The 25,249-nt window shown below is 41.6% G+C and overlaps 1 protein-coding gene across 1 annotated transcript in view; it reads left to right on the top strand.

Moving 5' to 3' along the window:
- Positions 1 to 25,249, top strand: part of MAGI2 (membrane associated guanylate kinase, WW and PDZ domain containing 2) — a 1,134,938-nt gene that overhangs the window by 1,031,423 nt on the left and 78,266 nt on the right. The window contains exon 21 of the mRNA XM_039239084.1: positions 13,863 to 14,001. Within this exon, the coding sequence (XP_039095015.1) occupies positions 13,863 to 14,001 (139 nt within the window). The remainder of the gene's footprint in view (positions 1 to 13,862; positions 14,002 to 25,249) is intronic.

Raw genomic sequence — 25,249 nt, 5'->3', positions numbered from 1 at the left:
CTTCACCTTAAAGTAAAGATAATAGAAACCAGAGATAGAGGTGCCTAGGTGGCTTAGTCAGTTAAGAGTCCAACTTCGGCTCAAGTCATGATCTCATGGTTTGTATGTTCAAGCCCCACTTTGGGCTCTGGGCTGACAGCTCAGAGCCTGGAGCCTGCTTCAGATTCTGTGCCTCCCTTTCTCTACCTCTCCCCAATTTGTGTTCTCTCTGTCTTTCTCTCTTTCTCTCTCCAGAAAATAATAAACATTAAAAATTTTTTTAAAAAGATAAAAGGTTAAAAAGATGCGCTCCCTGCCCTCAATGCCCCTGAGTATGCTTTAGTAATTGTATTATCAGCAATGGCTTCCATAAGTTAGTTTACCCCAAATCAATCAACCAACCATTCTCTCTCTAGTTGTCTCTCTGTCTCTCTCTGTCTCTCTGTCCTCTCTCTCTCTCTCTCACACACACACACACACACACACGCACACCCCACACCCCACACACACATACACACACACATGCAGAGTATTGTGCTAGCTACTACAAAGGATATTCTAAAAGAGTAAAATCTGATATTTGCCCTCAAAGCTGTACACTGGGAAGTATAAGTCTCATATGAATGTATTTCCCGGTGCTTCTCGCAGGACTCAGGAAATACAAAAATTAATATGTCTGCTTTCATCTAATTATGTCAGCAAAGCCATGGTTATACCAAAAAGAAAAGACATGCCTCCACCTTGTGGCTGGGTCTTCTTCAGCTGGGAAGCATTGCAATTTTTAAGCTTATTTCTTGCTGCAAGTTAGAAGACTGCGTTGTTTTTCTGTTCGTACACTTCTTCACCTTCATATTGTAACATGTATTAAGGACTTCTGTGAAGCCTTTCTTCTCCTGGAATTCAAGGTAAGCCTTGGCCAAAATGAAGTAGCTAGCATTTATACATTCATTTAAGAAAGGTTTATGAAACTTTGATCCTGTGTTAGGCACTTTAGTCAACAACAGAAAAATATCAGCAAACAAGGCACAGACACCCATAAAATGTTCTGACCTCAAAGCCCTCTCTCTCTCAATGCCCCACACACCCTCAACTCCCTCCAAAGACTTTCTTCCATTAATCATGTTATATCTTACACAGTACCAATTTTGGTCCCCACTACAAGTAAGTTTTTATTATCTATTATTTTTAAAGCAATGTATTAGCTATTGCTGGAGGGTACAAAGATACCATCCCTCCTTCCAGGAGTTTACAATCCATTAAGTGCAGGAGTGAGAAATGGTGGTGGAGCGAATAAATACACAAATAGCTAGAATGAGAGGCAAGGCTGCAGGCAGTGCTGTAAGAGCAGTGTAGCTAAAGCACAGGTGACATGGAGAGAAAGGAGGGTGGCTTTCCCCTAGAGAGACCGGAGACAGCTTTGTGGACAATTTGAGAGTAAACCTGAAGAACGGGAATGACTACAGGGTGAGATCAGAAGGGTCAGGGGAACAGTAAGAATGACTAACAGGGGTGAAGCAAGAGCAAAAATGTAGGTGTGAGGGAACCCAGTGAAGCATGAAGGAATGAGAAGCCAGCCATATTAAATCTAGGAGAATGATGGGGATATGCTGGAAGGAGGGGGGATCAAGGTCTTGAAGGATATTCAAACCAGGCCAAGGAGCTTGGATTCTGTTCAGGAAGTGGATGAGATGGGTAGGCGTTTGAAGGGGAGAGAGATCAAAACCGAGGTGAGCTTTTAAAAAAATATTTTAATGTTTATTTATTTTTGAGAGAGAGAGTGAGTGCAAGTGGGGGAGGGGCAGAGAGAGAGGGAGACACAGAATCTGAAGCAGGCTCCAGGCTCCCAGCTGTCAGCACAGACCCTAATGCAGGGCTCAAACCCACCAACTGTGAGATCATGACCTGAGCTAAAGTCAGACCCTCCACCCACTGAGCAGAAGTGAGCTTTAAAAGATGCTTGGGGCCGGGGGGGGGGGGGTGGGGGGGGTGCGGAGGCACGGCGAGGGGGAGGGCGCCTGGGTGGCTCAGTCGGTTAAGCATCTGACTTCGGCTCAGGTCGTGATCTCATGGTTCATGGGTTCAGGCCCCACACTGGGCTCTGTGCTGACAGCTAGCTCAGAGCCTGGAGCCTGCTTCAGATTCTGTGTCTCCCTCTCTGTCTTAACCTCCCCTGCTCATGCTGTCTCTCTCTGTCACAAATAAATAAAAAACATTTTTTAAAAAAAAAACCTCTCCAAGACTAAATTAAAAAAAAAAAAGATGCTTGTGGGGGTGCCTGGGTGGCTCAGTTGGTTAAGCATCCAACTCTTGATTTGGGCTTAGGTTGTGATCTCACAGTTCATGAGTTTGAGCCCTTGCATGGGGCTCTGTACTGACAGTGTGGAGCCTGCTTGAGATTCTCTCTTTCTCTCTCTGCCCTCCCCTGTTGGCACATGCAGGCGCTCTCTCTCTCCTCTCTCTCACTCTCTCAAAAATAAATAAATATTTAAAATATGTGAATAAATAAAAATAAAAGATTGTGGCAACCCTATGAGCCAAAAGAATAGAGAGAAGAGAGGAATAAGGGTTGGAAAATACAGGGAAGAGAAATAGGAAATTAGCAGCTGCTGCTAACCACAGAGTAGAAATAAAACTGATGGGGCTGGAAGCCTATTAGAGGCAAAGGCAACTCTGAAATCTTGAGCAGTTTTAAAAAGCACATTCGAGGGCACCTGGGTGGCTCAGTCAGTTAAGCGTCCGACTTCAGCTAGGTCATGATCTCGCCATTTGTGGGTTCAAGCCCCACCTCAGGCTCTGTGCTGACAGCCAGCTCAGAGCCTGGAGCCTGTTTCAGACTCTGTGCCTCCCTCTCTCTCTCTGACTCTCCTCTGCTCACACTGTCTGTCTGTCTGTCTCTCTCTCTCTCTCTCTCTCTCAGAAATAAATATTAAAAAATAAAAATAGAAAGCACATTCAGCTCACTAATCTATAATGCTATCTTAAGAGAGCATTTGTATAAAAGTGCAATACTTAAACAAATAAAGGTTTCCAAAACTAGCTTCTCTAATATGGGAAAGGTTACCACCTTTTGTCTTAAAACTTAAAACTTTTGTCTGAATCCATTCAGGCTGGTATAACAAAATGCCACACATTGGGTAGTTTATAAACAGATTTAGTTTTCACTGTTATGGAGGCCAGAGGTCCCAAGATCAAGTTAGAGGCAGATTCGGTGTCTGGTGAGAGCCTGCTAACTGTCTCTGTGTCCTCATGTGGTGGAAGAGGTGAGGGATCTCTCTGAGGTCTCTTTTATGAGAGCACTAATCCCATCATGATGGCTCCATCTTCATGACCTAATCACCTCCCAAAGGCCCTGCCTCCTAGTACCATCACCTTGGGGGTGAAGATCTAACATATGAATTTTGAGGGGATACAAACATTCAGATCACAGCAACCTTCATATGTTATATTCATTCATTGTTTTAAAATCTGCTCTTTTGTTTCACTTCCTCCTAGATTCACTGCCTTTCCTTCTTTCTTGATTCTGTATCATGGGGAACTGATTCCTGCCTACATCACACATACTCTTTTGCCCATAGTTTCCTATTGGATGTTGCTAATGAGAAGCAGAGAGGAAGATCAGAGGGCAGGAAGAAAGAAAGTGTAATCATTTTCTAACAAATAATCATAAACTTAGTAGCTTAAAGCACACCAATATATCCTATTGCAGTTCTGGAGGTCAGAATTCTAAAGTGGTTTCAGCGGGTTAAATTCAAGTTGTCTTACCAGCAAGGCTGGTTCTTTCTGTTGGCTCTAGGGGAGAAGCCACTCCTTCATCTTTCCCAGCTTCTGGAGCCCCCTGCGCCCCTTGGCTTGTAGCCCCTTCCTCCATCTTCAGTACCAGCAGTGGGGCATCTTTTCTTAGCTCTCACCTCTGTTTCTGTCTTTACATCTTCTATCTCTCTGATTTTGACCTCTGTGATTGAGACCACCCAGATAACACAGGATAGATGATGTTCCCATCTCAAGGTCCTTAACTTAGTCACATCTGCAAAGTCCCTTTCGCCATGTAAGGTATCATATTCATAGACTAGATGTAGACATCTTTTGGTGGGACAATATTCTGTCACAGAGAGAGATTTCTTTCCCTTGTTGCTCTGGGCCTGGCAATGTTCATCCCTTTATGATGGCAGCTCTCATCAGGCTCTTTCATGGTCCAAGCTCTCACTAGGTCCCTGAAACTTTCCTTCCTATCCCAGGCTCTTCCAGACAGAGGTGGTAACAGTCCTCACCTTTAAAGGCTCACCAGCCCTCTTTGCTTCCTAAGCCCTGCCCACACCTCTAAAATAGTCCCATCACTAAATTGTCTTCAAAAATCCCAGCTGATACGCCCATCTTGGTATGCCTTTTCACACTCTTGCTGACACTGTTAACATGTCAGGTCTAGAACTGGCACACACAGAAAGTAAACGTAATACAATATGCAAGTAGTTTGGCTTCAGAAAACCCAAGGATTGTTACCCTGTGCCAATGTCACAGTCATCATACAGAGCCTAATGCTTGCATCTGATTAGAAATATGGGGGGAAATAATACCTCATTTTCTCTCAGTTACATCCAGGGAAGGGAAACGACAGCCTACACAAGAGTTCACAATAGAAAGTTTCCTCTTTGATTTCATTTTGGTTGTTTTTCAATCAAATAGGAAAAGTGACTTCATGACCTAATGTAAGTGATTTCTGGGCAAATGGATGAGCCACTAGCTGAACTGCCAATGACAGCTTTCTATTCTTGCTCAGGCAGATAATTTCAACATATTTCCCTAGACTCTTCTTCTTGCCTGAGCAGTCAGACGGTCATATGAAAGTGGAAAGGTTGTGGTTATTTTTTCCTTCATAGAAAATATTTTGCTTCAACCACCTCGTCTTTAAAATCTTTCTTTGCATTCATGTCTGTCAGCACAATAGAAATTATCCCTCTGTCTTGGCTTAGGGTTTGGATTAGCTGTCCAGCATTCAACGAGATCCTTTTCCTAAGAGCTATCTATCTAAAAATGATAGAAGAAAAATGGCATCAATGTTCTATAGGAATTCCTAAAATGCAGAACTTAACCAAATGAACAGAAGATTTTTTGTGTGTGTTTTTAACATCTCAGTGATATTTTAAGAAAAACATTTGCCTCATTTCTCCCATTAAATATCCCCAGAAGCTCAGCTGTGTCTCTCCTAGTTTCATTATAAAAAGCTTACCACTGTGTTTTATTTTTTTCTCTCCTCTATCATTACAATGACAATGATGATGATAACTATGAGAGTTAATAATCCAGGATTGTATTTGTATAGTTTAGAGTTTACAAGGCACTTACATACACTTCATATTATTTGGTCATGGTCAAACCTATTATGAAACCATATTTAATGTTTTTATGGATCTTGTTTAAATTTGATTCACACAATAAGGAGCAAAGAGTCAACAGCTTCTGAAAATGTTTTTCTTTCAATCTTACATCTCTCTATTGAACAAATATGTATGGATATTTCTCACGTGGCTGAGCCTCTCTGCCCTTACAGAGTTTACAATGTAGGCACAGCTCAACATTTTTGCCTTTTATTTTTTAAGAGAGAGAGCACACAAACATGGGAGAAGGGCAGAGGGAGAGAAAAAGAGAATCCTAATCAGGCTCCACACTCAGCGTGTAGGCCCACACAGGGTTCAATCCCATGACTCCAGAATCATGACCTAAACCAAAATCGAGAATCAGATGCTCAATCAGCTGAGTCACCCAGGTGTCTCACAACTCAATTTTTTAAGAAATGCTGAGGAAAGGCACCCGACCCAGATTGGAGGGACCATGGAAGGCTTCCTGGATAAGATCAAACCTGAGGTGTGTCTGAAAGGATGAGTAGGATTCTACTCTATTTTCAGAATGGAGGGCAGATTCTAGACAATGGGCACAGAAAGAGAGCTACTTTAGGCAACTAGGAAGAGATAATCAGAGAGCGTGCATAGAGCAGGGGAGCAAAGGTCTTAAAGAACGGACCATCAACAGCCATGAAAAGCCCTAGAAGAGTAAGGAGATTTAGAAAGAAGGAATCTAATAAAATTCTCTGTATGAGATTAGTATTGGTAACATTTGACAAGGAAAAATGAAAGGTTTGCTGGGAAAGATACCAAATTGTAATTTAGACTTGACCTCTACAACTGGTCACTGCATCATCCTTAAATTTCACATATGTTTACATGTTTTAATTTAGAGGATGTGAAAAGTAAGAATGAGAAATGGAGGCTCCTGAATGGAGAGCTCACCCTGAATCTTCACCAAAGGTGACCCCCTGATTTGAATGACCAGCCAAGGCACCCCTTGCCCCTGAGCAGTACACCCAAGTCAAAGACGAAACATTTTCTGAGCTGTGACCATCTTGTCTAAAGAGTGAATATGAAATAGGGCACAGTACTTGCCTCAAGGGAAACCCTCAGAATTCTTCAGCAGCCCCTAACTTCTTATTCCCCACTTGTTCCCCTCACTTTCATGGTCCTTCTAAGCAAGTATATGCTCCAGCATAACCTTGATTAAGAACCCTTCTGTAAATCCATAAGAGCTATTTTACACTTGTGTTTAGATGAAGTTTCTTGAGAGATGTTGGGATGTTTTCCTTTTAAGTGGTTATTTTCTAGAGCATAGTAGAAAGAGAGTTTCCGTTTTCAACATACACCTTAATTGAGGCAAATAAAAGCCACAGCGTTTTGGTGTTCTCAAACATGTGCTTCAGTTTCCAACTGGGTTGGAAGCCTTCCCTCTGGAAAAACCTGCTGACTTGATGGGCTCCTGTGCCTTTGCTGAGGCAGTCGTGCACGACAATTTGTAACAAGAGCCAGCTCCTATAATAGGCACTTGGATATCATCTATTTCAATCACCAGTCTAGTGGAAGAAACAGAATGTTAGCCAAAATGTTCAGCATAACCCCTTGAAAATTTTACTGCAGTGGTTATTAAATAATATCTAACAGGGGCACCTGAGTGGCTCAGTAGGTTAAGCATCCGATGTCGGCTCAGGTCATGATCTCACAGCTCATGAGTTCAAGCCTGGTGTTGGGCTTTGTGCTGATAGCTGGGAGTCTGAAGCCTGCTTCAGATTCTGGATCTGCCTCTCTCTCTCTCTGCCCCTCCCCTGCTCGTGCTCTGTCTCTCAAAAATAAACATTTTAGAGGCGCCTGGGGGCTTAGTTGGTTGAGTGTCCGACTTTCGCTTAGGTCATGATCTCGTGGTTCGTGGGTTCGAGTCCGCGTCGGGCTCTGTGCTGACTGCCAGCTCAGAGCCTGGAGCCTCTTTCAGAGTCTGTGACTCCCTCTCTGACCCTCCCCTGCTCACGCTGTCTCTCTCTCTCTCTCCTAGAAATAAATAAAAACATTTTAAAAAATAAACATTTTTTAAAAATAATAAATAATATCTAAAAAATTTAATTGTGAAAACAGTCATTACATATTAAAGGTCACCATCAAGTTGAAAGTCACCCCATCCCTTTGCTCCAGCAGGGCCATAAGGGCTGATGTGTCCTGTTGTCAGAGCACCTGGTGATGATGCCTGTGGCAGGCAGCGGCAAACACCCTCAGTTGGAGTTTTACCCCCCGGCACTTTATGACTTTTTCATTCAGACCCAGCCTCCATTCTACTTTCTTTCAATCCTTTAGCATTTGTTTCCCATTACTTTACCTGTCTCTACCCATTTTTGTAGGTCACCAGGACTCAAATTTCACGTGGCCTCCTCTAAGTACTCTTGAAATTGTTAAGGTGTAGCTGGAAGTGCTTAAGGCAGCGTTTCAAGAAAGCTTTCAGTAAGGTATGCTAAGATGCACTAACACGAGCTATGTTGTGAGAATAGAGATGGCTTTTCAGTTAGAAAAGCAAACCTAAGCCATTTACTCAACTGTGATTAACTAAGGGCCTACTTGTCAAGAACTATGGAGATGCCGCAAATACGGTGAGTACATTCCATGCCCATGAAGGGTCTGGAGTCAACAAGAGAAGCCAGACTGTAAGTGAAGAATTTCACTAACCTGAAGCCTCAGATCATTAGCCACAAAAAATAGTCCACAGCTAAGTCTTCCATGGAATGAAGAATAGAGATATCCATTATTTATTGGTATAAAATTCTAAAAGAGCTCAAATCCGCACACTTAATTAAAATCTAGGGTTTCAGTTGTGTATAATCACACAAAACAGGTTCTTGTGGGACAGTAGTAGTGTGAGGGCAGTTAACTGATTACAACCAGCTAGGCGTGTTTGCGGGGTGTCAGAGCAAGACTTAAGTGGGAACATCTGTGACTCAGAGCTAAAGTAAATCCAGGATTAATCAAGTTCTTCTAAAGATTTCATTGAGCCAAACCAAATACTTCCTATACAACTTGGCTACAAAAGTATATATGGTAGAGTTTATGTTTTTTTCTTACATCTAGAACTATTAACCATTTAAGAAATATTGAAACTTTTGCCTTTACCTGCCTTGGTTTCCCAATAAGCACAGAAAAAGTTTTACCTGCAGGGCCCCGGCAAGTTCAAGGACTTGGTAACAGCTTTGTTAAAGAAACATCCACCATGATACATGAACAGATATGTAGGAGCAGAAACGCAGAACGTACTAGGCTGTGCCTAGAGAGGGTAGCCTTTTCTTTTCTTTCCTTTTCCTTTCTTTTCTTTTTTTCCAGGAAAGTGATTTTTATTTGCAGTTGAAGTATAGTCAACACACAATATTACATTAGCTTCAGGTGTACAACATAGTGATTTAACAAGTCAGTGTGCTGCATGCTCACCACAAGTGTAGCTGCCATCTGTCACCATCCAACGGTACTACGGTATGCTGTGCCTTTCATCCCATGACTTATTCATTCCATTATTGGATGCCTCTCCCTCCCACTTGCCTTCACCCCTTTTGCCCATCTTCCCACTCCCCCCATCCCTTCTGCCAGTCATCAGTTTGTGAGAGGGGGCAGTCTTATCTCACTTGTTGCCCCTAAGACATTGTTGTAGGGTTGTTACTTGCCCCAAGAGGACACAGATATAAATATTTCTTCTATAGGGGGAAAAAATGAGTGTCTGGAATTTTATCTTAAGTCCTTTGGTTCGTTTCCTAAATTCAACATCTCCTTGGCACACACACATCTGTGAACTTTGAGTGTCCCTCTCTCTCACCACTTCCCTTTTTCTCACCCTCTTCCCTCCACCCCTACCCTTTTTCCCATCTCTCTCTCAATTCTAACTAGAACTTGATATTTTAAAAATTCATTAAGAACAAGTGGAAGACATTTCTAAAGTTCCTCTTTAGTAACGTAGCTCAGTTGAAGATAGCTCTGTAACAAAGTATGGAAAGAGAAGACTGTATCAGAATCACAGCTGGTCTTTTTTTCTTCATCCCTTAAAGGAATGCAAATTTTCCACTGATTTTATCAAATTAATTCCTTCAGTTGATTCACACGTGAGATAGGAAAGTGATGCTCTTCAACTGGCCACTCACTGGCCATGAAGTGGGAATGTAACCAAAGAACGTCTCTCTGCCCCTGAAAAATTCAATTCCTTATACATCCAGATACTTAGGATGAAAGCAAAAGGAATCACATTTGAAATTTGTTTAAAGAGTCCCATCAAAACGACTATTCAGGGACACCTGGAAGGCTCAGTCAATTAACTATCCGACTCTGGATTGCGGCTCAGGTCATGATCTTGAAGTTCATGAGATTGAGCCCTTGTGCTGTCAGCATGGAACCTGCTTGAGATTCTCTCTCCCCCTCTTTCTGCCCCTCTCCCACTCACATACATACATTCCCTCTCTCTCAAAATAAAAAGAGAGAGAGAGAAATGACTATGCATAGTACTAATAGTGGAGTAAAAATAAAAAATAAAACTTTTTTTACAATTTGTGTCATTTTGCAAAAAGAGACAGTTCTTGAGTCTGTCGGGCTTGTTGTTACCCTTGACAACAGGTCCAAATGATTTGGCCTACTTTTATAATCTGCCAGAGCACCTTCTAAGATCCAGAGTTTGTGACAGTGACAGCATTACCATCATCTTACCTGGACAGCATGCCCTCGAAACACACCTTTTTTTTTCTTTTTTTCTGAATTTGGTAAGGTCTTGCACTATTCCCAAACTTCCATTGCTTCCAGTGAGGGAGGAAATCCACACACTCCATCCTCCAGTGTCCTGCCTGGGGAGAGACTTGAGAGAGACTGAAAGTCTTTGATGAAGACTAAGGATCCCAGATCCAACCAGCACCAGAGGCATTCTCTTCTCTTTCTGAGGGGACCCTGCATCAAAAACTAAAAGCATGGATATTTGCCAAGCCAAAAGGTCAGGTCGTACTCCTGGGAACTCAATAAAAGTAATACCCCTGACTCTTCCCGGAGCCCCATCCCTGAAATTCCTGCACAGGAGACCTCAGTCCAGCCCTTGTGCAGCCTTGAATCCCTCTACTTCTCAACCACCCCTGTAGTCTTCCAACCCACCACCTCTCCCTCCCATGCTAAGTTTTCTTCCCTTAGTCCTCATGAGCTCTTAGGAGGGAAAAGGGAACATGACAAATGCACAAGAAAATGAAAACATCAAATTTTCTAAGTCTCTCAAGTATGTGACCAGAATGCAGATGATGTGTGACTATTTCTATCACACCACGAGATTCCTTTTGCCCTCTACATGACTCTCGCAGTGTCAGTCTCAAGGCAGAAGTGTCCTCAGGCAAAGGTGACTATCACGATTGATTTTGGGGTCAAGAGTGTTCATAATCCCTTCTCCCATGATTCTCAACATAAGCCATGTGTAAATGCTTCATTCATTCACAAATATTTATAGTGCATCTCATTTGAGATACATCATTAAAAGGCACCCAATATCTGCCCTCATTTGCTTCTTGAGACCATGGTATGTTTGGTCTCTGTCACCTTCCCCACACCCTCCCAGTTTCCCAATTAATAGACAATGTGATAACTTCACAGACTTCAGCTCCTTTCTTTAATCTCCCACTTTCTCTCCAGTTCAGTCTCCATACTGATGACTCAGGGAGATTATTAAACACCACTTTGCTTCCCTAGTCAGGTTACTGGTTGATTAAAATTTTCAGTGCCTTACTGTTGCCTTAAAAATAAAGCCTGGAGGACCCTGGGTGGCTCAGTTGGTTAAGCATCCGACTTCAGCACAGGTCATGATCTCATGGTTCGTGGGTTCGAGCCCCACATAGGGCTCTGTGCTGCCAGCAGCCTGGAGCCTGCTTCAGATTTTGTATCTCCCTCTGTCTCTTCCCCACCACTGCTCACACTTTGTCTCTGTCTCTCTCTCAAAAACAAACATTTAAAAAAAAGCCTGAACTCCTGAGTAGCAGAATAAACTAATTGGCAGTTCTCCAAATATATCATGGTCTCAAGTCTCAGGGTCTTTGCATCTACTGCTCACTCTACCTAGAATGCTTGTCCTCCTCCTTCACCTGGGAACTCACTGATACTTCAAAATTCAATTGAGATGTCACCACCTCCAGAAAGCTTTCCCTGCATACCAGTTCACCCATTCTGAGTTAGATCCCCCTCATTTGCTTTTCCTTAGCATTTTGTTAATATCTCTGTTATAGCAAAGGTATATTGAATAATAATCTTATTTACCCACTTTCCCTCCAGTTAGACTGACAACTTATTGTAGATAAATACTATACCATTTATCTCTATCTTATCACCCTGGTAGACTGTCTAGCATATGGTAGGTGCCCAGAAATTATTTGATGAGTAAAGAAGGTCTAAGTCTAGGAGGGAAGACAGAAACGCATAACTGTAACAAGGTGTGATAAATAGTAGAGTGGGGTACAGTGACGAATGTAAAGATTAGAAACATCTGCTTGCGAAGAAGACAGGGTTGAGGAAGGAATCCCAGAGAAGATGTTTGGGCTGGCGTTGAGGAAGATTGAGAGATCACCAGGCCAAAAGGGGGAGAAAGCAAAAAGAACAGTAGCATATGGAAAACTCTGGATGCCACAATAGGAATGAAGCATTTGGGGAGATTTCTCTTAGAAGCATGACTCCAGTGACAATAAGAAGAAGATATTGGTGAGAGAGTGACAGGAGAATATTTGAATAATCCAGGTAGACACCTGAATTGTCCTAGTTAGCAATGGGTTAAAAATGAGGGCAGAGACCCAGCATGCCCCTCAGGTTTCCCACTTGAGTGAGTGGTAGTACTGTTAACCAGATCTAGAGGAAAAAAAGTGCTTTGGGAGAAAGATGCTAAGCCCAGACTGCTAGTGCTGAATTGGAGTTGCCTGTGGGACATCCAGGTGAAGATGTATAGTATTCAAGGGGATGTGTGAGTATGAAGCTCAGAGGAAGAGTCTGGCTAAGAATGAAGACTCTACTATAACTTCATTGGAACGTTTGTGCTACTTCTACAATTTAACTGTACCATGAGGTTTCAGTCATGGGTGGGAACTGCTGGGAGAGCAATAATTGGTCCCATCTCTGCCTCTGGCTTGGATACAGTGGCTTCTGGTAAGCTACTCAACTTCAGGCTGTGCCTGTGCCTTATGGGAAAGGGGACAATTAAGGAGACCTGAACAAAAATGTTGCAAACATTGCCCCCAAAACAAATTAATTTGGTCCTGTCATTCATAATTCTTCTGTGAAATGTAGAAGTCATACCAGTGAGGCAAACTTCTTCCACTGCCCAAAAACCATACTTTCAAAGACCACTTACACAAAGGGGAAGGGGACGTCTTTACCTTCATTACATTGAAGTCCTTACCCCTAGAGGATCCTCTTTAAACAGAAATATTACTCTCTTACTAGTACAAACATGTGTTTGTTCTTTCCCCTCATTTGTAGGGTGGGGAGTGGCCTTATTTTAGTGCCATCTTTCCATTGTGGTGGCAACTTTTTATTCCTGTTCTTGCCCAGCACCCATCTTGACAATGCTCTGCTATTTGTAATTCTGTCTGCATTATAGAGTTTAGATCTGCTTCTAGGGACCCAACTAAAATAGCATTTTTGCAAAGCAACTCATGGTGCTTTCCCTGGCTAATTTATCTTAAATGACTTGCTCTGAAATGAAACATATTTTAATTCAAAGGTTCCTGACAGTAATGGTACTGTGGGAGTTCCATGATGTGTTCATGGCTGAACCTCTTTTATTCCAGCTATCTACTCACAAAGGCTAAACAGGAATTGCTTATGCAGCCTGGGCACTTCTAACAATTCAAGAGGGATTGGTATTTAACCAAACAGTTCTGGCAATCAGGTGTGAGCATGGCAAAGATTTACAAGGGCATTAGTCATGTGTGGAGAATGGAGGATCTCATTTTTAATTCAAAGAACTGTGATAGAAAACTCATCATCAAACTTGAATGTCAACCAGCCATATTTACAAAGAAGGCAATATCACAATAGCACCCAGGGAAATTTAAATGATGCATGATAAAAATTCTCAGAGAAGGCCAAAAACCAATCATCTCATCCAGCATGCTGAATTAAATGCTGCACTAAGTCCAAAGCTGGCACTGTGTTCAATGAAAAGGCCTTAAAATATTTACTTCTTGTTTCAAAGCAAAGGTGCAAGGTTTGGAATTGTAGCTTCAAATATATTTCCTAATTTTTTTAAATGCTAAAAGTTTAATTAAAGCCTCTGCCACACTGACTAAAAATAAATAACATATCACCCCAACTTTATGGTCTGATATTTTCATTTCTGTAAAGGTAAATTTAAGTTTGGTGGTCAGATTCAGATGTAGTCAGGAATTAGCTATTTCTGAGAAGCTGCGGGCTGCAATTAAATTGTTCAGATGCTCTCTGGAAACCAGTATCTTTAAGGGATGCTTTTCTAATCTGTTGGAAATGCAAGTTGAGTAGAACCATCCTTGGCTGAGTTAATGTTTTCTTAATTAACAGGTAGGAGATCAAATCATTGAGATCAATGGGGAAAGCACAAGGGACATGACACATGCCAGAGCAATAGAGCTCATCAAGTCGGGAGGAAGAAGGGTCCGTCTGCTGCTGAAACGCGGGACAGGGCAAGTCCCGGAGTATGGTACGTTTCACGTTTTGATTCACCTGTTTCCTGTTTCTTCTGTGTACTGTAAATGGCTATGCTTATTTGTAAAACTATATCAGTTCTCTAAGACTACCTAAATATAGATTTGGCTATCAATAGATATATACACACATATATACATTTAAGCTGAAGATTTATATGTCTGTGAGTTCTTTCTTTTGCTCCCTTGGTTAAGTGATGTTTAAAATAGCAAATAGAGGACCTTTCAGGGCATCTCTGAGCGTGCAGGGAGAGCCAGCCACCACTTATACATTAGAACTTTTGCAATTTGACTAACAGTCTTCTGTTCATTTGAGTCCACAGTAATTTATCAAGTATTTCCTAAAATTGCTCATGAATGGCACTGACCTATAGGGTATGTGACTGGAGCCAGGGGACAAACAAGAAAAAATCTTCAGGTGGGAAGATTAGAATGTCAACTTCATGCAGTGGTTGCATTTTCTTGGCATTTAGGGTTTGTCCCAAAATTCACTCTAATGTTGTGTATCTCTGTGCTTTTCAGGAAGGCATTGAAGTACATTAGACTTGCCTTCAGAAGTCTTTAATGGTGTTATTTCTCAGCAGCCCATTTAAGGCACCACTGACAGTTTAACTAAGAAACTCCTGGGTGGCCATTACATGAGAAGCATCACACCCTGAGCTGGGTTGTAATTAATCTCAAAGAGTGACAGAAAGACAGACAGATATCAGTGAAAAGCAAGTGCAGATGATACCTGTCCAGATTGGGGCAATGGGACTTAATCATGGTCCTGAATAATTAGCTTAAATTGTTGATCTAGATAAATCAACTCTCATTTCCCCTACCCTCCCACACACACAAAAAAATTCTAAATAACACTTTTCCCTCTCAAATTGTGCTTACCTTAATTATGGGTAACTTGCCTAAGTTACCTAATAATGGACTGAACACTTCCTTAGCTAGCAGGTAGTCCTGAGTTCAGTTGAAATATCTGAATTCAAATGCCCTTAAAAATTTTGTTTTCATGGTCTTGAAACCCCAAAAGGATTGGCAAATACTCAATTAAGGAAAGTGTTGAGAAGTTTGTGTAGGCCTGGCTCTGTGCCCAAGGAAAGATTTAATGCCAGGTCCTATCCTTAATGTTTGGATCTAATAAAATATTTTTAAATATTAATATTAACAACAAGCTCAGGCCTGATCCTGTTACATGGCACCAGCACTAATCCCTTTGTAAAGAATCTTACTCTTGGACTAGAGTAACTTTTTGCACCCCAGAGCAATACATGATTCCGTACTGAAGACCAAACTGACCTGCGTGAATTAATCACTTCTATAAAATACTTTATTTTGAAGGTATGTTTAATTCCATGGCAAGACCTGTTATCTATACCAAGGAATTTCCATAGAGTTAATATTGTTTTTATTGTCCTAACAAGTTAATCTTCAGGCAGTTGGTCTAAACAACATGGCTATCCCAAGCTTTCTTTTCTTTTAGAAAGCCACTATTTGGTCCATATTTTCAGCAGCTCGCCTGTAGTGAGCAGTTACAACAGCACCATTGTCCGATCGGCAGCATGACTCAGACTGTAATGTATGACACTGTCTCAAAGTATCTTTAAGAAAAAATAAAACATGTTTTTGAGCCAGACAAAAATTCAGGACCATGCCACCATGATCCCATTAATTCATCCATCATCGGGAATATCAGGTTAAGGTTAAATTCCAAAATTAACAAGCAGGGTTTCTTAAACCTCTGGACCCAGTTTGGAGGGGCCAATTGTCAATATGGTTAACTCCAGCAGTATTGCAGAGTTTCTTCTAAATATATTCTTCTAAAATGTAACATTAAATCATACTTGCCAATGGCTAGAGTTTGTCAGCTACTGTTGATGTTAGATTGACATAGATTTTGATTATAAATTAACTTTTTACATTATGTTACAAAATAAGCAATTTAATTTTTTTTTAGATTTATTTATTTATTTTTGAAAGAGAGAGCACACACAAATCGGGGAGGGGCAAAGAAAAGGAGAGACAGAATCCCAGGCAGGCTCCCCACACATGAGCACAGAGCTTGATGCAAGGCTTGAACTCACAAACTGTGAGATCATGACTTGACCCGAGATCAAGAACCAGATGCTTAACTGACTGCACCACCCAGGCGCCCCCCCAAAATAACTAATTTAATAGAGCAGAGCAAGATCTTCTCCTTTAGAGAAGTAAAATAATAATCACAAACTAAGTAAACATTAGTACTTCAGGAAAATCTAAGCTGAAAGATGCCTGGTTTTACATGAGAAACCAAGAAGGTTAGGGATCAGACAAGATCTTTGAGGAAAATGTCATCAAGTGATATTTCTGGAGTCATAGTGACTAATGAGGAGGGTGTCTCAGGCGTCCCTAAGACCACCCTCACATTCAAAGATCTGCTGGAAAGATTCCTGGGACACAGAGTATAGTCGTACTCACAGCTAAGATTTATTATAATGATATAATAAGGATACAGTGAGATCATAAGGGGGAAAACAGGCAAAATCTGGGGCAATCCAGGTGTAGGCTTCTTTATTGTTTCTCTCTCTCTCTCTCTCTCTCTCTCTCTCTCTGTCGGTCACCCAGAGATCACTCTTGCCCCAGCAATACAAATGCAGCAATAAAGGTGTGATACTATTGTCCAGGGTAGTTCATTAGAGATTTGGTGCCCAAGGCTTATACTGGGTGCTGGTCACACAGGCACCCTCTACCTACTACAGACCAAAATTCTAGACTCCTGTAAGAAAAGCGGGTGTTCAGCATAAACCATGTTGTTTGCATGGTTATACATGTGATGCTCTTATAATTTAGGGAAGGGTTTATATTAGTGTAGGAGACAATTCACCTGTCACAGTCCCAGAGACCAGCCAGTGGCCAACCTTGCAAGCAGGTCCCTCTTAGGAAAACAGTCTCAAGGCTGCCGTGTGAACTCCTGTGCCAGAATCAAGCCAGAGAAGCAGCCACAGTCATTTTACAAATGGCCCCAGCATAAAAGGAATGCCCACAGCTAAGGAACATCATAATTCCTTCAGCACCAGTTAAATAGACTATATCATGAAGCAGAACATTTTGTGCAAGATAAAAGAAAGAATTTTAATGAACCTGGCAAGGCGAGGGGGGGGAGGGAGGTGGGAGCCGGTGGAGGTAACAAAACCAAATAACAGAAGCAAGGACAATGAAAGACAATGCTTGAGTTATCAATAGATATAACCAATAATATAATCCACTTTGTCCAAATGCACCCTCATCACAGGAACACTGAATTTTTCATCAACTGTGAGCTTAATCCTGCATTTGTTTCCTTTGTTTGCCTTTTAAGACCCTACACTTAGCAAAAATCCATCCTTAAAAGATAGTTAAAGGGGGTCACCAGAATCTGTAGGAGACATAACCTGCTAGGGAGGCATGCAGATTTAACCCAGGTCGGGCGAGTGAACCAACAGCCTGTGGCAGGGTTTTAACTGATACCCACCAGCCCTCCCTCTGATACCTGCAGAATTCCATATTCACAGCAGCTCTGAAGCAAGACCCTTATCTGGACATTTGGCCACGTGAATGAAAAGCTGATCTCAGTCAAGAGAAATACCGAACTCTTGCCCTGAGTTCCTAAGGTGATCTGTGACAGAGATAAGTGCAGGTACAATCGAAAAGAAAAAAATACCGAGGTAATCTGTCAGATTGTTGACTAAACAAAATCAGTGTGAATCCAAGTGAGCTGAGGAGACGAATAAATATGCTGCAAATATGCCATCCATAATTACTGCAAGACTCATCAGCAGACGACACCCCAGCCAAGTCAGAGGCATAAATCAGTAAATACAGCCACGAGGGTAGGGGGCTGCTCACAGGCTGGCGAGCCGCTGCAGGGGAGTCGGCAAGTGATAAGGGCTTTGAAGAAGTTGCTTTTATGGCTAAGTTCTTGAAGGAGATGGATACTTCAACTCTACTTTAGTCCTCAGGATAAGAATTTGTTGATTATAAACTCCGCGGGAAGCGTGAGCTCCCCTCCCCTGACACATATCTCAACAACTGGCAGCAATAAGGAAATTTCACTCGACCGTACTGAGAAAACGATTCTGAAGACGACGCCTCAAAAGTAGTGCCCTCCTTAACACTGGTTGTTGCTATTTGAATTAAATCTAAAAAGGTTAAGAGAGAAGAAAGCATGTATCATGGTTCGAAAGCTGCACAGGAATAAATTATACAAATTAGCTCCCTGTCTTGAAATACAGGTGTCCTTCATTAGCATTCAAGGAACCGAGGTGAACACTTACTTGATTTAGATGCTGAGCCACAGAGCCAGGGCCAGGGACAATGGAGGTGCCACTGGATGAAATAAAAATCCAGCAGTTCGGACCAACTCGGGCCTTTCCCCTGGTGATATGCGCTGTTGAAATCTGACCAAAATTCAAAATAAAGCAAAACAGAAATATGCTTTCTGGTCTTAGTGGTCTAGCCTTTTTATCCTCTTAAGAAGCAACAGAGCAGGTCTTTATGACTACCAAGGTGAAGAGAGGCTGCTTGCAAACGGAGGCTGTGGGTCTTCGGAGGTCAGGCAGGGTTACAAGGATGAAGCAGTTTTCTTCGTACCAGAGGCCTAGGGACAACAAACACCGAATGCCCGCGCAAAGGGAAAAAGAAAGAACCAATCTGTGAATCTGACTTCTGCCCTTCCATTTTCAAAGTGAATTATGTCTTTAATGGGTTTGGACTTGATTACAGGTCTTTGGTAAATGGAATTGTTTTCATTTTATAAGTATGATAAAACTGCTTTAAGTAAGTAGAGAAAAGATAGGAGTCAGTAACTATAGCTAAAGAAATGAATGGGCCAAATAGTTGTTTAGTTAAAGACTGCCTTTCATCAGGAAATACACATGACTTACAATGGCCATATTAGAGCACCAGATTAAGCAGTACTGGTCTCTACTTATATGGCAATAGGCAATGTTTATTTGTTTATTTTTCAAGAATATACATTGGCCATTTGCAACAACATGGATAGAGCTACAGTATAAGACTAAGTGAAATATGTCAGTCAGAAAAACAAATACCATATGACTTCACTCATATTTGGAACTTAAGAAACAGCAAATGAGCAAAGGAGGAAATAAGAGAGAGAGAGAAAAACCAAGAAACAAACCCCTAACTATAGAGAAGAAACGGATAGTTACCAGAGGGGAGGTGGGCGTGGTAGGGATGGGATAAAGCAGGTGATGGGGATTAAGGAATGCACTTGTCATGATGAGCACTAGGTGATTAAAATAAAAATTTCAAAAAAAAGAACATATATTGACAAGAATATATATTACAAGTGAACATTATAAGCAGACTCTTATAATCTTGTTTATATTTATTTGTTCGGCAAGGGTTTTCTTCCCTCTGATCATACAAAGATAAATGCAGACAGTATCTACCTACTAAATATTAATACAAGACAAATCTTGTAATTAATATCATTAATTCATTTCATTACTATTCCCTTAACTAAATCAGGATGTTCTTGTGCACCTACGATGTGCAAGGCACTTTGCAGGCACTGAACACAAGGTACAGCCCTGACTCTGAGTGAGCTGACAATCTAAGAATGAGGATACATGTAACCACTGATTGTAACAGAATCTAACAGAATCAGTAGTGACTGATTAAAAGGACTTTAAAGATCTGCTCTGGTAAAAAATTTAAGTGGGTTTTATTAATTATTTGTGAATTCAATAAATACGTCTAGAGTATTAAGGATCCTTGAAAAGCACTTGGCTTCTTTAGTTTGTTAAGCATTACCTTTGTAATATTTATACCAATGCTTTGTACATTTTCTGAAGGGGCTCGCTGAGTATAGGTAAATTTCTGCTTAGACCTTGTCTGAATTATTCTGAGTTCTAAGTTAGTAAACCAAAACTTCATCTGGCAAATTTGCAAATTTCCCCTCCTGTGGCTTTCAGCCCCAAGAAACCTGGAGTACCATGACCTCACAGCCAGAGGCATTTGTGGGTGAGCTGTTGTGCCCCCATGAGAAAAGGAGAGAGTCTCCATTGTCTTGGTTTCTTCCTCACAGACCATGTTTATGGGAGTTTTAAGTGGTTCCATAGCCCTTGCACTAATTCACTGCATTTTTAATGGGGCAAAAGGCAGCTTGCTTCAATAATAAATTCTGAAATTTAATTTCACCTTCTGACATTCATGGTTGAGTGTATCTTCTTTTTCCATGAGAGGTTCCACAAATCACTCGGGCACACTTCTACTGAGTCAGACCCAGGAAGAGCCCAGGCTGTCAGGCAGAACTCTGGGCCACATCATACAGAGGACACGGTCCATCCTGCCTAAAAAGGCTCACAGTTGCTCTGCAGCATATAGGTGAGCCCAGGAAGTGCTCTGTGAAGCTCCCAATAGGTTCCCACTTCATGGAGTCAGAGACAGAAGCTTCCTTAAAAAACACACAACTTTGAGATTCCTTTTCCCCACTGTTCCAGCAAAAACCTCACTTATTATCTTAAGTGATTTCAGGAGAAGGATGAAATCTCACTTCACATTGTTTTATTGGGACCCATGGACCATAATGAATATTTGCTCTCTTTGGAAACCCTTACATAATTTCCAACGTGTGTTTTTCTCTCTTAAGTGTATAGTAAATGACCCCCTTCCCCAAATCCTCAGCTGTTAGGTATTTAAGACTCTGGTAAAATATGTTCGACTGCATAGTACCCAATAAATCTACCAACAAGAACCATTTTGACCTTTGAAGTCCAACTACCCTCATTTTCCAAACACTTAGGTTGTTGGCCACATGCATCTTGGAAAACCTATATATCCCAGTGCTTCCAGTAACCTATCCTGGAGAGTCATAGTTTAGGTTCTGATAGAACATTCCCTTCCTTCCCCCAGGGTGAACCTGGGCTCTCCCAAGGAGGACTTTTTCCTCAAAAATCTGGGAGAAGACAGTTTTCTTAGAGAAAACACTGCTGAATGCTGTAAGCACGTCAGAATGGACCCCCAGGAAGTCACTACTTTAAGAGAATGTTTTTTACAAGAGTGGAGGGGGAAAAGGAGATCAAGGATCAAAGTTAAGCAGGCAGCATAGTTTTAAAGTTGTGTGAATATATGCACACGAACATGATTGTGTGCATCTGGCCCAGGACTCTGTATTTTTAAAGCTCCATCTCAGGGAATGCCATGCCCCCAAGATTATGGGGTGTATCCTCTCTGGTTCTGCTATAAAGGCCGGGTGCATAGGAGTTTTACTTCCTGCCCACTACTGTCAGGTGTGCCTCATCCACTCCGCGGCTCCTCCTTTGTGCATCCAATCTAAATGGCTTTTGTCCCGAGACACATCTTCATTACAACTTAAAGAAAGGAGACTAGATCTTCCTCCCATTGTCCTCCCATTTTCCATGTCTGGCTTTTTTTTGACCATCTGACCTCAGCTCCCATCCTCCTCACCAAAGGACAGTCTGACCTTGAGGTTCAAGTGTTGATTCGAGATAAGCTTCTAACCCCTCTGCTGCACTCATTTGGAAGAGGGTGCTAAATGCCAAAATTATTTTCCCCGCTGTCTGATTTTCTCTTGTCTCAAAGTAGAGCTGTTATAGAAAAGGCTTCAATCCCTGCAAAAGAGTTTGCCAACAAAACTCTGCTCTCACAGGCACTCAAAGTAGTATCCAGTTCCTTAAGACAAATTCTTGGATAGGTCCAGCCGATTGCTATAACCAGCAACCGCGGATTCTCCAAGTCGCCTTCAAGCTTTCATTTTATAACTAAGGTCCTCTAAACTTTCCATTGCTAATGGAAGAAATAATGAGTCCATGAAGCCAGATTTTTGTTATTTGAGAAATACGCGTACAGCCTTGCTGCAGGAAAGGATTGCGGCAATGTTCCTCTTCTGATAAAGGCTTCTTAACATTTCTTTTTAACTTAATTCCCTCAGTCAGGACCAAAGATGAAATTATATAATGCCTTACTCCAGGCTTGAATTATGCACTCTAATTATAGCGAAATCTCTAAACTCTGAGAATCACACACATTTTTCAATGTGCTATTTGGCTTCAGTTGTTGTTGTTGTTGTTGTTGTTGTTGTTGTTGTTGTTTTTCATAGAATGAACGCACACTTTGTCCTGACTAAAGACCTGTTAACTGTAATGTGGCTCAGACATGTGCTTACAGAATAACTGCTTTTACACTACTGAACAAAGGTCTCTGATTTTCTCAGCATGTGCTCTCTAACACATCCTGACTCTGGCCTCTTCAGGAAGCTGGGTGTTAGGGCTGAACATACACACTCATAACATGTGCATTCAATACGCCAGTATACAACTCTCCATGTTTCACATTTCACTGCAATTTCTGCCCCAGCCTTCACAGCAATCTATTTCCACCATGTTCTGGGTTCTTTGAACTTCTGTCCATGAGGTTTCTTAGCATGTGTATCTTTCAAGCCCAGTAAAGGTCATATTTAAAACCAGATGAGAGCCTTCTCTCTGTGTGACACTAAAACAGCTTGATTCTTTTGGTACAAAATTACTTGCATCTTGGCAGGGCTAAATGGTAAACTCAATTAATAAGTCCTGAAATGTAATTTCCATTTCTAACATCCGCAGTTAAGCATTAGTTTTCTTACCACAGAGAGGCTCTGCTTTCCATTTAACCCCAAGGTGTTAGTGCTCACCCTTGGTCTCCCTTCCCTCAGACACACACCATGCTGTGAAAGGCACTCCATGTGGCATAATCAGAAATCTATGTGGAGTGCTGTTCCATTCTGCATACTGAAGTCATGTGGGCCCCCGTTTGGAGCAAGCTAGGTATTTAGATGGGGAACGCCATCAGTATATATATGCCAGCAAGGAGTGCATCAGGCTCAAAATGTCTGAGCTGCATGGCCTAAGTTGTTCCAATCACATTAATTTCATGTTCACCTGCCTTTCCCTCGTGCTGTGCAGAGCTGAGAGAACACAGCAGCGGGCGAGGGGGGGTGGTCGTTGCTGCACCTCCTGGGGCCTTTCCCTTGGAGGTTATTGATTTGGGTATTCTAGAGTTTCTAGTACCCATCTATGTGTAGATAAAGACCTGTAGCCCAAGAGCTGAGAAAAAGACAAAGCCATGAAGTAGCTGAGAGGGTAGCTTCAGAGCATGACCCTGGGTAGGTGAGCCCTCCTACCTCAAAGGAGAGTAGGCAGGGCAGGGCTGGGCTTCTTTTCCCTGCTTTATTTTTTTCCAGAAAACAAATACACTCAGCAAGTCAACTGTGCACTTTGACTATAAATAAACAAATTGTCAGAGGTGAGGGGAGCTATAAGAACGTATGAGATTATTAGCAAAAACAGAGATATAAACATGGGCACACCGCATCTTCATTTTTTTCAGTTGTTCATAGTTTGGAACTGATTACTGTGTCTGATTCTCAAATGACAGCGGCTATTGCTAAACATCCCATATTTGTGGGACCATCCTACAAAAACTCTGATATGACCATTTCAAAAAACATTTTTTTAACATCTGTGCCTCCCTAAAAGCGCTTCAGGATGCCCTCAATATTTTGAGAAAAATCTACTTTTGGAGTACACATGTAGCTCAGTCTTGCACTAATTTCATGCTGCATGCTCAACAGGGGTAGCTCTACTTAAAGTCTTTATTCTTACTGCCTAGATAATTTGTATTCAGCTGCTCTAAACATACTAAGCAATCTTGACTCTAACAGTAATAATATATCTTTGTCACTGGTTCTGTTAATTCTAATGATTGGTCCTAGGCTGTTCCTCCCCTTCCTTTAGGAATGGTACCTTCCAGTCTCTCCATGTGCATGAAAAGTGACAAGCATGGGTCCCCATATTTCTACTTATTGGGCCACCCTAAAGACACGGTTTGTAAAATCTGCATGAATATTATCTTTCTCTAATGAGCTTTGGTTTTGCATTGTTTGTAACTGATGTATAATGCTTTTTCTTTCATAGTAGCTTGTCTAATTACTGCTAGTGCTCTGGAAAATATATGTAGCTGAGACCTTACATTATCTTTATAAGGACATGTTATCCTTATAAGGATAGGATTTGTGGGTTCCTGAAAACCTGAGATGCACCAAATTCCTGGGTTCTGGCCCAGAGTGGCCCAGCATGAAGGAAAGAGAGGGAGGGTACAGCAGACACTGCACTGACAGAGTTCTGCTCCACACACTTCCAAAAATCCTCCCAGGCTTCGATGCAAACAATTAATTTGGTTTCCTCTCAACCCAAGTTCAGACAGCTCCAACCCAGGGCACCCCTTTCCCACCAGACAGAAAGAGAGCCACAGTCACCAAACATTCTAGCCCTAGGATCTCTGAACATCCCCTGGCATCACGGTATTTCCCCCTCCTGCCCTGTGGCCGTTATCCACACGGGACTGGAACTTCTCACTCTCCTTCCTCGTGCTCAAGGATGCACCAAATTTAGGGGGGGGGGGGTGAATAGTTGTGACTTTTTAAAAAGTAGGCATAACTTTGTATCTGAAAATGATTTACCACTATTTCAAAATGAAAATTCTTAAGTGTTGGCTATATTTGAGCCTAACACTTGGAAAAAGGCTTAAGGAAAAAAAAATTCTCTACCTAAATAAAGCAGAATATAGATGATACCCTTGCAAATAGAGTTCCAGCAACCTTTCATCCATCAAACACATCTCTCGAGGGGCCCACGTTTCCACTGTCAAATCCTGCAGTGGGCAGGTGGCTACTGCCACAATTTCATAGGTAGGACAAGGATTTTAAAAATGTCAGCTTGACTTTTTAGCAAAAAGGTATACCATGCTCAGTCCCCACAGAAGCGTGAATCAGACTGACACGTTTCTCAATTCAGATTTGATGTGACCCCATTCACACATACTGTTATAGCCATGGCCAAGCATCTCTCCACCAAAGTCTTTTCAACTAGCTCTCTGTATTTTTCCTGAAACATGTTTTCCAACTGTTAATGACCCTGCTGATTGCCATTGGGATTGATATAAGTTTAACATGAAAGATAATATTTACTCACTAAATGAATTATTTGGCCTAATGCTAAATATTCCTTAACAATTCCTTACCAAATACTTTTATGCTTATATAAGTATTACACACACACACACACACGCACACACACACACACACACACACATTTGCAATTATTCCTTGAGGATGCCTTAAAAAACAAATGTTTTAAATGTATCATTTCTCTAAAGTATCTGTCTCTCAAGGATATTCATTGATCAGGGGAAGCCTGAATCAGAGCATAAAGG

The sequence above is a fragment of the Hyaena hyaena genome, unplaced genomic scaffold, assembly GCF_003009895.1.
Source record: "Hyaena hyaena isolate Hyena2069 unplaced genomic scaffold, ASM300989v1 scaffold_152, whole genome shotgun sequence".
NCBI lineage: Eukaryota > Metazoa > Chordata > Mammalia > Carnivora > Hyaenidae > Hyaena > Hyaena hyaena.
The sequence above is the reverse complement of the archived record's forward strand: the minus strand, read 5'-3'. Positions and strand labels throughout refer to the sequence as shown.